Source organism: Dipodomys spectabilis, unplaced genomic scaffold (assembly GCF_019054845.1).
Source record: "Dipodomys spectabilis isolate Male_0828 unplaced genomic scaffold, ASM1905484v1 ptg000432l, whole genome shotgun sequence".
NCBI classification, from domain to species: Eukaryota; Metazoa; Chordata; class Mammalia; order Rodentia; family Heteromyidae; genus Dipodomys; species Dipodomys spectabilis.
The window spans coordinates 665,583-682,873 of NW_024871109.1; the positions used below are offsets into that span (position 1 = coordinate 665,583).

Consider the following 17,291-nt stretch of genomic DNA (forward strand, 5'->3'; position numbering starts at 1 on the left):
GTGTGTACACCAGCACACGCCCTCCCCTCATCCCACACAGGCCCTGCCACCCGCATTCCTGTGTGTGTGTGTGTGTGTGTGTATACACCAGCACACGCCCTCCCTCATCCCACACAGGTCCTGCCACACGCATTCCTGTGTGCGTGTGTGTGTGTGTGTGTACACCAGCACACGCCCTCCCCTCATCCCACACAGGCCCTGCCACCCGCATTCCTGTGTGCGTGTGTGTGTGTGTGTGTGTGTGTGTGTGTACACCAGCACCACGCCCTCCCCTCATCCCACACAGGTCCTGCCACACGCATTCCTGTGTGTGTGTGTGTGTGTGTACACCAGCACATGCCCTCCCCTCATCCCACACAGGTCCTGCCACACGCATTCCTGTGTGCGTGTGTGTGTACACCAGCACACGCCCTCCCCTCATCCCACACAGGTCCTGCCACACGCATTCCTGTGTGTGTGTGTGTGTGTGTACACCAGCACACGCCCTCCCCTCATCCCACACAGGTCCTGCCACACGCATTCCTGTGTGTGTGTGTGTGTGTGTACACCAGCACATGCCCTCCCCTCATCCCACACAGGTCCTGCCACACGCATTCCTGTGTGTGTGTGTGTGTGTGTGTACACCAGCACACGCCCTCCCCTCATCCCACACAGGTCCTGCCACACGCATTCCTGTGTGTGTGTGTGTGTGTGTGTACACCAGCACCACGCCCTCCCCTCATCCCACACAGGTCCTGCCACCCGCATTCCTCTGTGTGTGTGTGTGTGTGTGTGTGTACACCAGCACCACACCCTCCTCTCATCCCACACAGGTCCTGCCACACGCATTCCTGTGTGTGTGTGTGTGTGTGTGTGTACACCAGCACCACGCCCTCCCCTCATCCCACACAGGTCCTGCCACGCATTCCTGTGTGTGTGTGTGTGTGTGTACACCAGCACACGCCCTCCCCTCATCCCACACAGGTCCTGCCACACGCATTCCTGTGTGTGTGTGTTGTGTGTGTGTGTGTGTACACCAGCACACGCCCTCCCTCATCCCACACAGGTCCTGCCACACGCATTCCTGTGTGCGTGTGTGTGTGTGTGTGTGTACACCAGCACCACACCCTCCCCTCATCCCACACAGGTCCTGCCACATGCATTCCTCTGTGTGTGTGTGTGTGTGTGCACCAGCACACGCCCTCCCCTCATCCCACACAGGTCCTGCCACACGCATTCCTGTGTGTGTGTGTGTGTGTGTACACCAGCACCATGCCCTCCCCTCATCCCACACAGGTCCTGCCACACGCATTCCTGTGTGTGTGTGTGTGTGTGTGTGTACACCAGTACCACGCCCTCCCCTCATCCCACACAGGTCCTGCCACACGCATTCCTGTGTGTGTGTGTGTGTGTGTACACCAGCACACGCCCTCCCCTCATCCCACACAGGTCCTGCCACACGCATTCCTGTGTGTGTGTGTACACCAGCACACGCCCTCCCCTCATCCCACACAGGTCCTGCCACACGCATTCCTGTGTGTGTGTGTGTGTGTGTGTGTGTGTACACCAGCACCATGCCCTCCCCTCATCCCACACAGGTCCTGCCACACGCATTCCTGTGTGTGTGTGTGCGTGTGTGTGTGTGTACACCAGCACCACGCCCTCCCCTCATCCCACACAGGTCCTGCCACACGCATTCCTGTGTGTGTGTGTGTGTGTGTGTGTGTACACCACCACACGCCCTCCCCTCATCCCACACAGGTCCTGCCACACGCATTCCTCTGTGTGTGTGTGTGTGTGTGTGTGTACACCAGCACACGCCCTCCCCTCATCCCACACAGGTTCTGCCACACGCATTCCTGTGTGTGTGTGTGTGTGTATACACCAGCACACGCCCTCCCCTCATCCCACACAGGTCCTGCCACACGCATTCCTGTGTGTGTGTGTGTGTGTACACCAGCACCACGCCCTCCCCTGGGTGAGCATGGGGCCCCGGGACACCCAGTCACAGCTGCAGCGGGAAGCAGTGCCCAATGCCCCTCTCTCAGGCCAACAAACTCGGATCCTCTCCGTTGGTCTGGCTGCGCAGATGTTGTCTGTGCCCGTTCATCCGTTGACCGATATGGGCTGCTGACCCCTGCGCACTCCCCATGAATGGAGCTGTTGTGAAGTTCACGTGTGAGGGCCCGTGTCCACGCATGTGACGCCCCCGCGCATTCCCGGTGCAGTGAACTGTCACACTGCCTCTCTGTTCAGTGCTCTGGCACCACCAGGCAGTTTCCTAAGCAGCCAGCAGTGGAAGCCGTTGGGGGGGGACGCGGCCAGGAAGAACGAGTCCGGGCGGACTAGGGGCCACCTCGCTCAGGTGGTCCTGGAGGGGACCGGAGGCCGAGGAGCCACAGTGCGCGCCCTGGGCTGGGCCCCATCTCCAGCTCCCATGGGGAGGGAAGGCACGGGCCCCACTCCTTGTCCTGGTTGGTATGGCTGAGGGGCACTCAGGCAGAGGACACACAACAATGCCAGGAAGAGGGCCGGTGCGGGCCGCTGGCACGGTGGCACAGGGCTCGGTGGCTCGGCCTGCGGGCGTGTGACGCCTGTGGGACTGGGTGGCGTCCTGTGGCCGGTGGGAGCCCGCGCCGAGGAGGCCGCGGGTGTGGCAGGGAAGCCTTTCCGATGACTCACGCTGCAGGGAATTCCCTAATGATTCGGAATATTTTTACTTCTGGACTCGGGCGCAGTTTCCAACCGAGGATCCCAGAGAGCTCGATAAGACAACACAAAGGCCCTTTCAGGAGGCTCTGCCTCCCGCTGGAGGCAGGGTGGGGGCGGCTGTGCCGGCCTGCTCTGAGAGTGGGCGCTGTGGGGGGATGCCGCGGGCCGCGCTGACCGAGGGCCTGGGCCCCGTCGGGGTCCCCGGAGTGCCGCTTCTGAGCCCGCTCCACGGTTCTCCCATCTGTGCCCTGGCCGAAAACAACCGCTAAGAACATACTCTGACCAGAACCACCTGGCTCCTTTAACAGACCAGATGGAGCATGGTCCTTAGCCCTGTCCTCCAGCTGGGCTGCGGCCGCCGGGGAGGCCCGGGATGGGAGGGCCACGAAAGCAGATTTCAGTGGGAAACTTGTGTGTGGCTCAAGTGAGCTCGGAAGGCAGCTCGCACATGTCCTTAGGGTGCTGGGCACGGGCTGGCTGGCCACACAGCCTGGGTGGCTCCCGGCTCCCTGGCAGGGAGGGGAAGTTCCTTTCTCCCGCGCATGGACTCCGGACTCTGCAGCGTGCCTCACCTGACTCTCAGCTGTGCAGGGGGCCTGCGTCCTGGGTTGGAGCAGACAGCTCAGCCCCCTTCTCCCCTCCCAGCGTGCGTGCTGCCTCTCCTCCCGACAGCGAGGGCTGGCGCCCCGCCACGGCTTTCTCGGTGACACTTCAGGGAGGTTGAGATCCAGGCTGTCCAAGCCACGTGAGGTGGGCTCGCCTGGCCAGCAGCCGTCTGGCGGTGGCGGGGGAGGGGAAGGGGAGGGGCCTGCCGGTAGACACTTCAGAAGCTGTCCTGCCTGCCCCCGCCGTGTGCCAGGTCTGTGCAGGGAGCCTGCAGCAGGCAGCCCTGTGGCAGACCCCTGTGGGCATCTGCACATGTGGCTGGAGCTGAAGGGCCTCTTGGCCAGCCTCTCGGAGGCTCCGGGGCTGGGAGTCGCCTCGGGTGGCTTGGGTGCTGTGGGAGGGGCTGAGTGTATCTTTAGGTTCCTGATGTTTTCCCAAAGGGCGCTGGCCAGCTTGGCTGGGTGGCTCTCAGGGCCCGGGTGACTCACCCCGTCCTCCCTCTGCCCGCCGGCACCCAGGGAGGGGATGGTGTCTCTCTTGTCAGTGATGCGCTGGATTGAACATATCCGCACACGTGCTCTTTGCAAATGGACCGTGAGCAAGCTCTCGGTGTGTACGCCTAGGACCGCTCACACTGGGAGCTGACTTCATCTGGAGACGGTGGAGGCCGTGGAGGGGAGGTGACTGTGGCTCCCGTCAGCCCGCTGCCTCAGGCAGGGCTCACGGGGGACCTGGCGGCACAGGGCGTAAAGCAGCCCAGGAGGGGCAGCGATGGCCAGCTCACACCTCAGGCTGGCTAAGCACAATGCGGTCTTTCATTGTGTTTCCGGAAGCCTTTTTCATATTTTTAAGCATGCAAACAGTCACTGGGCTCAGGTTAAAAATGCCGTGTGCTTTGCATTTCTGAATCCCAGTGGCAAGAAGTCGTCAAAGGAAGTTTTTCCTGTTTTCCCAGTAGTCCTTCAGGGTAGGGGTGGCCTCACTCTGATTTCTGGTCCCCGTACACGCGGGAGGCTGGGATGGAGGCATGCAAGCCAGGCCGCACAGCGGGCTGCAGCCCCGGTAGTGAGCGGGTTTGCGGTCCCTGGGACGTGGAGGCTGAGGCCCTGTCCAGACCCGTGCGGGGCCAGGGGCACGTGTGTGATGGAGCTCGGGCGCTGAGGCCCTGTCCATTTTGTGCTGACTGCCACAGATGTGTGTTCTGTGTGACCTTCCCGCTGGACAGGTTGGAAAGAGCCACAGAATCATTGTCTTTGGGCTGCCCGAGGCGGTGGCTCCACTGCCTGGGACAGGCCAGCGTGAGTGGTGTCTGTGAGGACTGGCGGCCCATGGGCCCAGCCTTCAACCTGACAGTGCCCACCGCGCAGTAGCCTCCTGCAGTCCCTCCTGAGCCCATGTGCCCTGGACACCCCACGTCCCCCCTGAGCCCTGAGCCTGTGTACAGGGACATCCCCCCCACGTCCCCCCTGAGCCTGTGTGCAGGGACGTCCCGCCCCCCCACGTCCCACCCTGAGCCTGTGTGCAGGGACGTCCCCCCTGAGCCCTGAGCCTGTGTACAGGGACGCCCCCCCCACGTCCCCCCTGAGCCTGTGTGCAGGGACGTCCCCCCCCACGTCCCCCCTGAGCCCTGAGCCTGTGTGCAGGGACGTCCCCCCCCCCCACGTCCCCCCTGAGCCCTGAGCCTGTGTACAGGGACGTCCCCCCCCCCACGTCCCCCCTGAGCCCTGAGCCTGTGTGCAGGGACGTCCCCCCCCACGTCCCCCCTGACCCCTGAGCCTGTGTACAGGGACGTCCCCCCCACGTCCCCCCTGAGCCCTGAGCCTGTGTACAGGGACGTCCCCCCCACGTCCCCCCTGAGCCCTGAGCCTGTGTGCAGGGACGTCCCCCTCCCCACGTCCCCCCTGAGCCCTGAGCCTGTGTGCAGGGACGTCCCCCCCCACGTCCCCCCTGAGCCCTGAGCCTGTGTGCAGGGACGTCCCCCCCCACGTCCCCCCTGAGCCCTGAGCCTGTGTGCAGGGACGTCCCCCCCCACATCCCCCCTGAGCCCTGAGCCTGTGTGCAGGGACGTCCCCCCCACGTCCCCCCTGAGCCCTGAGCCTGTGTGCAGGGACGTCCCCCCCCACGTCCCCCCTGAGCCTGTGTGCAGGGACGTCCCCCCCACGTCCCCCCTGAGCCTGTGTGCAGGGACGTCCCCCCCATGTCCCCCCTGATCCCTGAGCCTGTGTGCAGGGACGTCCCCCCCACGTCCCCCCTGAGCCCTGAGCCTGTGTGCAGAGACGTCCCCCCCCACGTCCCCCCTGAGCCCGTGTACAGGGACGTCCTGCCCCACGTCCCATCCCTGGGAGGCTAGGGATGGCTCCCGCCACACATACTGACAGATTTCTTTCTGCCTCCCCCCCACAGATGGCCACCATGTCTGGGAGATGGAAGCAAAAACGGACCGAGACCTGTACAAGCCAGTAAGTGTCCAGAATGCTGTGGATGGAGTCTTGCAAGTGAAATTGCTCATGGAAATAGAGTCATAAGAAAACAGGGGCTACTATGACCATGAGGACGGAGGCTGGGTGGAGCTAGTGGTCTCTTCATGCTGGAAGCCCTTTTGACAAAGCAGTAGGAAGCAGGCCCCGGCCCACATTCCTGGGCCAACTCTGATGTGTCCCAGAGAAACCACCCAGCGGGCACAGCTGGGACCCTTCTGGGGCATGGCCTTGCACAGAGGCTGGCCCTGGGAGATGCTGGTGCTCTGAGTCTCCTGTGCAGGTCCAGGACTTGCCTGGACACGCCGTGCCCCGCACAGGACTCGGCAGTGGCTCGTCAGCCTCTCCAGGGAGCCAGCCTGAGCTCTGCTGGTGTGTGTCAAGGTGACGGAGCAGACGGGGTGGCTGGGCTCACGGCTGTTGAGGAGCCAGCGGCACACACGTGCCAGGATCTGTGCCGGTGTCACCCACCCTCCTTCCCTGCCTGCCGGTGGCGCTCGCACCTGCTCTCGCCCTCTTCCCCAGCACACTTGCTTTGTACTGTTTGCTCATAGCAGGCATGCACCTACGGCGATTAGTGTTTCTGATTGGCTCCTTACAGGACCGTGTTTGGTCTAAGATTAGATTACTGGGACCACTTTGTTTCCTTTGACTCGTGGGTCAGCATGGCCTCTTCCTCCACCTTTTCATTCAAAGTGGCCATCTCAGAGGCGGTGCTCAGCTGGGTCTGATTTTTTTGGCCCAAGCCTGTCATTTCACTCCAACAGTCTGTCTTTTTTTGTATGTATGACAGTCCTGGGGCTTGAACTCTGGGTTTGAACTCAGTGCTGTCCTCAACCTTCTTCTGCTCAAGACTAATGCTCTTTGACCCTTAGCTCCACCTTCGGTCTTTTCCCCCTCTGTTCATTGGAGATCAGAGTCTCATGGACTGTCCTGCCCAGGCTGGCTTCAAACCATTATACTTGATCTAAGCCTCTTGAGTAGCTGGATTACAGGTGTGAGTAACCAGTTCCCAGTTTCGTTTTGACTTTTTAATTGGCACATTAGTCTGTTGGTGTTTAAAATAATGACTGACTGGTTGATGCAGTTGGGTAGGGTTCTAGCCCTGGACTCTGAGCATGTTTTCTGCCTGGGCCTAGAACTTACATCATGGATAGTGAAGAAACCCCAAGTCTTCCTAAGTTTTAGAGCTCATTCCACAGACTGGCCTCCTCACACACATGGGCAGTGGGGGACCATGGATGTGTGCAGAGCATGAGTGGACGTTGCACATGTCACGCGAACACAGACCCAGGCTCCCGCGAGTACCGCGCGAACACGGACCCAGGCCCTCGTGAGTGTCACGCGAACACGGACCCAGGCTCCCGCGAGTGTCACGCGAACACGGACCCAGCCTCCCACGAGTACCGCGCGAACACGGACCCAGGCTCCCGCGAGTACCGCGCGAACACGGACCCAGGCTCCCGCGAGTGTCACGCGACCACAGACCCAGGCTCCCGCGAGTGTCACGCGAACACGGACCCAGGCTCCCGCGAGTGTCACGTGAACACGGACCCAGGCTCCCGCGAGTACCGCGCGAACACGGACCCAGGCCCTCGTGAGTGTCACGCGAACACGGACCCAGGCTCCCGCGAGTGTCACGCGAACACGGACCCAGGCTCCCGCGAGTACCGCGCGAACACGGACCCAGGCTCCTGCGAGTGTCACGCGACCACAGACCCAGGCTCCCGCGAGTGTCATGTGAACACGGACCCAGGCTCCCGCGAGTGTCACGTGAACACGGACCCAGGCTCCCGCGAGTGTCGTGAGAACACGGACCCAGGCTCCCGCGAGTGTCACATGAACACGGACCCAGCCTCCCACGAGTGTCACGTGAACACGGACCCAGGCCCTCGTGAGTGTCACGCGAACACGGACCCAGCCTCCCACGAGTGTCACGCGAACACGGACCCAGGCTCCCGCGAGTGTCACGCGAACACGGACCCAGGCTCCCGCGAGTGTCACGCGAACACGGACCCAGGCTCCCGCGAGTGTCACGCGAACACGGACCCAGGTTCCCGCGAGTACCGCGCGAACACGGACCCAGGCCCTCGTGAGTGTCACGCGAACACGGACCCAGGCTCCCGCGAGTGTCACGCGAACACGGACCCAGGCTCCCGCGAGTGTCGCGCGAACACGGACCCAGGCCCCCGCGAGTGTCACGCGAACACGGACCCAGGCCCCCGCGAGTGTCGCGCGAACACGGACCCAGGCCCCCGCGAGTGTCGCGCGAACACGGACCCAGGCCCCCGCGAGTGTCGCGCGAACACGGAACCAGGCCCCCGCGAGTGTCGCGCGAACACGGACCCAGGCCCCCGCGAGTGTCGCGCGAACACGGACCCAGGCCCCCGCGAGTGTCACGCGAACACGGACCCAGGCTCCCGCGAGTGTCGCGCGAACACGGACCCAGGCTCCCGCGAGTGTCGCGCGAACACGGACCCAGGCTCCCGCGAGTGTCGCATGAACACGGACCCAGGCTCCCGCGAGTGTCACGCGAACACGGACCCAGGCTCCCGCGAGTGTCACGCGAACACGGACCCAGGCTCCCGCGAGTGTCACGTGAACACGGACCCAGGCCCTCGTGAGTGTCACACGAACACGGACCCAGGCTCCCGCGAGTGTCACATGAACACAGACCCAGGCTCCCGCGAGTACCGCGCGAACACGGACCCAGGCCCTCGTGAGTGTCACGCGAACACGGACCCAGGCTCCCGCGAGTGTCAGGCGAACACGGACCCAGGCTCCCGCGAGTGTCACATGAACACGGACCAAGGCTCCCGCGAGTGTCACGCAAACACGGACCCAGGCTCCCGCGAGTGTCACACGAACACGGACCCAGCCTCCCACGAGTGTCACGTGAACACGGACCCAGGCTCCCGCGAGTGTCGTGAGAACACGGACCCAGGCTCCCGCGAGTGTCACGTGAACACGGACCCAGGCCCTCGTGAGTGTCACGCGAACACGGACCCAGGCTCCCGTGAGTGTCACGTGAACACGGACCCAGGCCCTCGTGAGTGTCACGCGAACACGGACCCAGGCTCCCGCGAGTGTCACGCGAACACGGACCCAGGCTCCCGCGAGTACCGCGCGAACACGGACCCAGGCTCCCGCGAGTGTCACGCGAACACGGACCCAGCCTCCCGCGAGTGTCACGTGAACACGGACCCAGGCTCCCACGAGTGTCACGCGAACACGGACCCAGGCTCCCGCGAGTGTCACGCGAACACGGACCCAGCCTCCCACGAGTGTCACACGAACACGGACCCAGGCTCCCGCGAGTGTCACATGAACACGGACCCAGCCTCCCACGAGTGTCACACGAACACGGACCCAGGCTCCCGCGAGTACCGCGCGAACACGGACCCAGGCTCCCACGAGTGTCACGCGAACACGGACCCAGGATCCCGCGAGTGTCACGCAAACACGGACCCAGGCTCCCACGAGTGTCACGTGAACACGGACCCAGGCTCCCGCGAGTACCGCGTGAACACGGACCCAGGCCCTCGTGAGTGTCACGCGAACACGGACCCAGGCTCCCGCGAGTGTCACGCGAACACGGACCCAGGCTCCCGCGAGTGTCACATGAACACGGACCCAGGCTCCCGCGAGTGTCACATGAACACGGACCCAGCCTCCCACGAGTGTCACACGAACACGGACCCAGGCTCCCGCGAGTACCGCGCGAACACAGACCCAGGCTCCCACGAGTGTCACGCGAACACGGACCCAGGCTCCCGCGAGTGTCACGCGAACACGGACCCAGGCTCCCACGAGTGTCACGTGAACACGGACCCAGGCTCCCGCGAGTACCGCGTGAACACGGACCCAGGCCCTCGTGAGTGTCACATGAACACGGACCCAGGCTCCCGCGAGTGTCACGCGAACACGGACCCAGGCTCCCGCGAGTGTCACGCGAACACGGACCCAGGCTCCCGCGAGTGTCACGCGAACACGGACCCAGGTTCCCGCGAGTGTCGCGCGAACATGGACCCAGGGTCCCGCGAGTGTCGCATGAACACGGACCCAGGATCCCGCGAGTGTCACGCGAACACGGACCCCGGACCCAGGCTCCCGCGAGTGTCACGCGAACACGGACCCAGGCTCCCGCGAGTGTCGCGTGAACACGGACCCAGGCCCCCGCGAGTGTCACGCGAACACGGACCCAGGCCCCCGCTAGTGTCACGCGAACACGGACCCAGCCTCCCGCGAGTGTCACGTGAACACGGACCCAGGCTCCCGCGAGTGTCACGTGAACACGGACCCAGGCCCTCGTGAGTGTCACGCGAACACGGACCCAGGCTCCCGCGAGTGTCACGTGAACACGGACCCAGGCTCCCGCGAGTACCGCGCGAACACGGACCCAGGCCCTCGTGAGTGTCACGCGAACACGGACCCAGGCTCCCACGAGTGTCACGTGAACACGGACCCAGGCTCCCGCGAGTGTCGTGAGAACACGGACCCAGGCTCCTGCGAGTGTCACGTGAACACGGACCCAGGCCCTCGTGAGTGTCACGCGAACACGGACCCAGGCTCCCGTGAGTGTCACGTGAACACGGACCCAGGCCCTCGCGAGTGTCACGCGAACACGGACCCAGGCTCCCGCGAGTGTCACGCGAACACGGACCCAGGCTCCCGCGAGTGTCACGCGAACACGGACCCAGGCTCCCGCGAGTGTCACGCGAACACGGACCCAGGCTCCCGCGAGTGTCACGAACACGGACCCAGGCTCCCGCGAGTGTCACGCGAACACGGACCCAGGCTCCCGCGAGTGTCACGCGAACACGGACCCAGGCTCCCGCGAGTGTCACGCGAACACGGACCCAGGCTCCCGCGAGTGTCACGCGAACACGGACCCAGGCTCCCGCGAGTACCGCGCGAACACGGACCCAGGCTCCCGCGAGTGTCACGCGAACACGGGCCCAGGCTCCCGCGAGTGTCACGCGAACACGGACCCAGGCTCCCACGAGTGTCACGCGAACACGGACCCAGGCTCCCGCGAGTACCGCGCGAACACGGACTCAGGCCCTCGTGAGTGTCACGCGAACACGGACCCAGGCTCCCGCGAGTGTCACGCGAACACGGACCCCGGACCCAGGCTCCCGCGAGTGTCGCGCGAACACGGACCCAGGCTCCCGCGAGTGTCACGCGAACACGGACCCAGGCTCCTGCGAGTGTCGTGAGAACACGGACCCAGGCTCCCGCGAGTGTCGCGCGAACACGGACCCAGGCTCCCGCGAGTGTCACGCGAACACGGACCCAGGCTCCCGCGAGTGTCACGCGAACACGGACCCAGGCCCTCGTGAGTGTCACGCGAACACGGACCCAGCCTCCCACGAGTGTCACACGAACACGGACCCAGGCTCCCGCGAGTACCGCGCGAACACGGACCCAGGCTCCCGCGAGTGTCACGTGAACACGGACCCAGGCTCCCGCGAGTGTCGCGCGAACACGGACCCAGGCTCCCGCGAGTGTCACATGAACACGGACCCAGGCTCCCGCGAGTGTCGTGAGAACACGGACCCAGGCTCCCGCGAGTGTCACGCGAACACGGACCCAGGCCCTCGTGAGTGTCACGCGAACACGGACCCAGCCTCCCACGAGTGTCACACGAACACGGACCCAGGCTCCCGCGAGTGTCACGTGAACACGGACCCAGGCTCCCGCGAGTGTCGCGCGAACACGGACCCAGGCTCCGAGTGTCACGCGAACACGGACCCAGGCTCCCGCGAGTGTCACGCGAACACGGACCCAGGCTCCCGCGAGTGTCGCGCGAACATGGACCCAGGCTCCCGCGAGTGTCGCGCGAACACGGACCCAGGCTCCCGCGAGTGTCACGTGAACACGGACCCAGGCTCCCGCGAGTGTCACGCGAACACGGACCCAGGCTCCCCCTCTGCCCAGGCAGAGCTCCATCAGAAGGATACATCTTTTTCTCTGAAACCCAAGCCCCTCTTCCAGGTGGTATCTAATCACCAGCGGCCTTCCTAAGCCAATCGCCTGAGGCCTTTCTGAGATGGACCGAGTCCATCTTGGCCGGGCAGACGCTGACCTTCTGGGTGCCTCTTGCCCGGTGCTCATGCCACATGGGAGCCTTAGCTCTGATTCAAGCATTCCTTCTTGAGAAAATTCCCAGGTCTGGGGAGCAGGGATGTGAATATGGGTACACAATGCACACCCAGAGACACACATACACACACACCTACATACTTACACATGCACACACCCACACTGAGGCACTGACACGCATGCACTGGCACACATGCATGCAGACACACACTCACACATGCGCAACTATACATATATACATACATCCACACTCCTCATGCATGCACATGCATGCATACCACACATATACTCATAATATGCACATGTGCACAACACCATATATACATCCATGCAACATACACTCATCCACAGATATGTGTGGTATTTTTTAGATATTTTTAGATATTTTTTAGACAAATAGGCTTGGCCTGTGTATGTACTTGATACCCACTGTCTGTAATTAAGCACATGGTCTGGGATGGGCACCAGTGGCTCATGCCTGTAATCCTCATTATTCAGCAGAGTAAGATCTGAGGATCCTGGCAGGACAATCCATGAGACCCTCATGCTCAGTTAACCATCAGAAAGCCAGAAGTGGAGCCGTGACTCAAGTGGTAGAATGCTAGCCTTGAGCAGAGTCCCAGGATGGAGCCCGGCCCCTGAGCTCCAGCCCCGGACCCGCACACACACAGCCGCTCCTGTTGTGCTGTGGCCAGCCGCAGCCAGTGCCCGTCAGCCTGGTCTTCCTGTCACCTCACTGACCTGCTTTTGCCTCTCCCCTGCGTCCTTGTCCATGTTCGAGTGTGGAGCTGCCACAGAGGCGGTGTTTACATTTGAGGCTCATCTGTTTTAGAACTGGAGCGCCCTGGTCTATGCCAGCCACACGACAGTACCTCAGGGGTGTGCTGGGGTGTCTGGCCCTGGGGAGGAGCCTGTCCTGCGGGGGTTTGTCCAGGCCCCTCCCTCTCACCGGGCCTCAGCCTGAGCGGCACGCCTGAGTCCTCTCTGTGTCCTCTCGTTGTTGTCTGTGGAGTCCCTCTCTCCCCTGGAGGCTGTGGTGGGGGCCACTGGCCAGCAGACCTCCTGAGCAGCTCCTCCCCGGGGTCGGCGTGCTGGCAGATACCTGACTCTGCTGTAGGGCAGTTAATGAAAACAACAAACAAAAAACTCGGAGCGGAGGGAGTGGTCCAGGGGTGAAATCTGGGCATACGTCTTCATCGGCAAATGCAGGGAGTTTGGCCTGAAATTCTTTTGAGGAGTCAGTAAATGTTGCTACAATTGTAATAAGCTGCCAGTAATGATTTTAACAAAAGAAATGATACAATGGATTCTTCTTACACACTTTCTTTGATTACTAAGCGGAAATCACATGATTAAAATGAAGAAACGCTAGACTTGAAATCTGGCACAGAAATCAGGCGCACCTGCCCACAGGCTGGCCCTGCTCTGGGATCTCCTCCCCAGTCCTGGTTTTCCCACTGGGTCCCAAGTACTCGTGGCTGAAAGGAAAGGGAAGAACTACCCCATGAGCCCCTGCGTCCCACCTGCCTGTCCCCTAGACACCCTGGCTCTCTGGGCCTCGTCTTCCCTGGTGTGAGTGAGTTTGGGATCAGATGGGGCATCGCGGCCCTCGTCAGCTCCCCTCCCCAGAGGCAGGTGTCCCACCTTGGCCTCGGCGGCCTTTCCCTTCAGATCATCGCTGAGCCCGGGTGCTGGGGCAGGCACAGGCCTGGGCACCTCCTGTAGCCCCAGCTTGGGGAGTGAGGCAGCCTTAGCTCGGAGTCAGACACTCACTGTTGGTGCCCCAGGCTTTTGCCCCGGGCCCGGCTCTGCCCCAGGCCCGGCTCTGTCATGACGGCCCCCCTGCATCTAGACAAGCAAGCCGCCCAGGACGCCCCTTCCCTGTGACGCACACCGGGCCACAGCTTGCTGGGCACATGGGCACCGGTGGTGAGGCCGTCGCGCCCGTGCGAGGCTCCTGGTGCTTGGCCCGTGCCAGGCAGCATGCGCAGTTCAGGTTCCTGAGAGCCGGCGCTCCTGGTGAGTGAGGTGCTAACTGTCTGCTTCCCCTTCCTGTTTCTCACCAGAATTCCCTGGTGGTTGAGATACCGCCTTTCCGGAACCAGAGGATAACCAGCCCCGTCCAAGTCAGCTTCTACGTCTGCAATGGGAAGAGGAAGCGAAGCCAGTACCAGCATTTTACCTACCTGCCTGCTAATGGTAACGCTGTCTTTCTAACCGTAAATGCTGAACGCGAGCAGAGGGGGTGCTTTTTCTAAAAGACACAGAAGCCTGGAGATGATTCCGTTTAACGCACTGCGGCCGTACCGTACGCTTATGTTGTGTGATCTCCCGGGGCAGTCGCCACCTCTCGAACGGAAGCCCAGGTTGTGTTTCCTTTACTACTGATGCGTGTTGGGACTTGCGGTTTCGCTGGCTCTCGTGCACCTTGTGAACATGCAGCAGCCCCGCGGCTCTCCTCTCAGAAGCTGAGGCAGTGTTGGTGTGTGCTTACATCTATGGAGCTTTAAGGGCGAAAGCAAAATGCTAACAGATGTTTTGTAGGTGGCTTTAGGAATAAACCTTGGCTGTTCAGCCCGGAGGCCAGAGCCTGCCGTGGCGGGGGGGGGGGGGGGGGGGGGGGGAGGGCAGGGACACGGGGCGCCGGTTTGCCAGTGCCGCTGCTGTGCACACTCTGTCCCTGGGAGATGTGCGTGGGGGTGGAAGTGCTACCGCTTAGTCTGACCACCCTTTCACATACTTGGGGAAGGGCTCCTTTTCGTTCAAAACCTTTTAAACTTTTAAAGACATTTTTTCCCAAGAAAAAGCCATTTTTGGTGTTTGCTCACTGCATCAGATAGTAGAAAAGAGGGTCCAGGCATCCTGAGCCTCACGGGCACAGGCCGGGGGCAGTGTGTGCGGGAGCAGGTAGGCGGTTGTGGGATTCCTGTGTTTTGGGTCAGCTCGGCCTTGTCCACAAAGGTTTTGCATTGTGGCTTCTTTGTCTGAAAATGGACGAGATTCGTGTGATTTCAAAGGGAAGCGGCCCCCCGGGCGGCTTAGTAAAACATGCTTTGAAGGTTTCAGTCTCTGAAACCTTTGCAGTAGGCTCACTGAGAAGAGCATCTCGGGACGTTAAGCCGCTGTGAGGCCCCGGGTCACTGTCTCCTCAGGCCAGTCAGAGAAGCCTTTCGGGTTTTGTCGAGTGACCCTACCACCGTGTGGGTGTCAGTCTGTGAACCTGAGCTCCGGGGCCTGCCGGGGCTGACCCGGCCAGCTGCCACGCCGCGTCCTGCAGCTCTCCCCGCTCCAGGGCTTCATCCCTTCCTTGGGACAATGTACAATACTTCATGCAAAAGAAAACACTGAATCCTTTTCTGAAAGGCCTGATTAAACTTGCAGCATGGTTGACAGAAACCTGATCATTGTAAAGAAGACCTAGGTTTTATAAAGAAAAGTCATGTCCTAAAGCAATGTAGAGTGCTCATTTGGGCAGCACAGCTACTAAAGCAACGTAGAAAATGGCATGAAAATCCACTCCTTTCCTGTTTGCTGAACAACACTGCAGCACCGCCCAGGCTTGCTTGGTGCTGGGTGTCAGCCCCGGTGCAGGGTCTGCCCTCACAGACCGGCAGCAGAGGCACCTGTGCGGCCACAGCCAGCCCTGCAGCTGCGCCCGCCTTCTGCCTGGTACTGCCTCCACACTGCACGTCATCCTGGATGCGGGGCCTGTCCGGTCCTGACTTCCCTCCAACCTCGTCCATCCCTGCCTTCCTAGACACTTACAACAGCCCTGATGTGGCTTCAGCCACTGGCCTGGTCCCAGGGATGGCCATCCATTCCCATGTCACCGACTGTCGCTTTACAGAGACCGAGGCCCCTGCAGGCCAAACCCCTGGTTGCTCAGTGCCTGATGTTGGCTGGCTGTCAGTACGTGCTCCTTACAATAAATAAACTGCCGATGTAGACCGGAGCTCCTGTGTCCCGTGTGGTGTCTGGGGCCCGATGTAGACCAGAGCTCCTGTGTCCCGTGTGGTGTCTGGGGCCCAATGTAGACCCGGAGCTCCTGTGTCCCGTGTGGTGTCTGGGGCCTGCCCTCCACAGCAGCCCTCCCTGCTCCGGACCGTCTCCCTCCTGTGGGCGCCGAGCCCTGGTCCCCAGCCGTGAGCTCAGGCGTGGGCAGCCGCCTGTGTTCGCTGGGCCGAGCCCTCGGCCCACGTGAGATCAGTGTGGACCAGAGCCCCACGGAGAGGCGGCCAGAGGTTCCAGCCAGGAAGCGGTTGGCCAGCCCATGCTGGTATTGGTCCTCCCTCCTCTGTAACTGCTCGCTGTGAGGTCGGTGCCCGAGGTGGGCGTGGCTGTGCTGTTGTGGGGCGTCTGCGTCTCCAGCCGACACGTGCAGGCAGACAGGTTCCCCTTAAAGTCATCAGACGCTGTGAGGTGGACAAGATCACAGAAATAAATCCATTCAGACCCTACCTGTGAGACGCATCTTCATGTGCAGTGTGGAGGATCACGTCTCACGCAGTCTCCTTCTCCCTGGGGAAAAGTGTGCTCCAAGAGACACAGCTGCCACCCCCGCGCCCCCTTGTCCTGGGCAGGTCCCGTGCCCCCCCCTTGTCCTGGGCAGGCCCCGCTCTCCCCGCATTTCAGCACTGGACGCAGACCCGCCCAGGGACTCGCGTGCAGCCTGCCTCCATGTCAGGGCTAGCCTCGTCTCCTGGTCCCTTGGAAGCCGAGTTCCAGGCGACGCCCACGGCTGCACCTGCCCCCTCCCCCCAGGGGTCCTCTGGGCCCCCAGGGCTGGTGCCTCACCACACAGGGTGTGGTGAGCTCTGGCGTCCCTGCCCCACCAGGACAGCCTGAGCCGCTGGGGCTTGGCGCGGCCCTCCTCCGCATCCTGCCATCACCTCAGGCCCCGCGTGGAAGGGAAATGTGCTGTCTCTCAGCTAAGCTGAGCCCTGGGATGCCCTGGGGCCACGCCAGCCACGGCTGCTCTCTGTAGGTAGTTAGCGGTGCAACTGTCCGGGCCTGTGGGACGTCTCCCGCACGGGTTCCACGGTGAGCGTCCTGAGCCTAGAAGGGTGAGCCTGACAGGACCTTAAAGATGGGTGGGGAAGCTCTTTAGGAAAAGAAAACCAAGTTACGAGTTCAGTGCATCCCAAGTCCGTATTCCTTTAAAATGAGGACACGGATCACAACCAGTCATTGGGTCTCTTTGTCTGAGGCGGCTGGCTGGTCCCCTAGGAGCCCAGGAGGCCCTGGTGGGCCTCTGAGCTCAGGGAGTGGGGGGAGGAACGCCTCCCATGCCCAGGTCCTGGAGGTCCCGGCTAGGGCCCTGTGTGAGGACACGCCCCCCCATCTTCACACCACCCTATGGCCAGAGCCCTGGGGCCTGGCTGCTCTACAGAGGGTCATCTGATGACAGACAGC

General features: G+C 62.3%; 1 protein-coding gene across 3 annotated transcripts in view; it reads left to right on the forward strand.

The window, feature by feature from the left end:
* Nfatc1 (nuclear factor of activated T cells 1) overlaps positions 1-17,291 on the forward strand; it is a 127,269-nt gene that overhangs the window by 59,180 nt on the left and 50,798 nt on the right. For all 3 annotated transcript variants that reach the window (XM_042668318.1, XM_042668320.1, XM_042668319.1), the window contains exons 7-8: positions 5,701-5,756; positions 13,946-14,078. In XM_042668318.1, the coding sequence (XP_042524252.1) occupies positions 5,701-5,756; positions 13,946-14,078 (189 nt within the window). The remainder of the gene's footprint in view (positions 1-5,700; positions 5,757-13,945; positions 14,079-17,291) is intronic.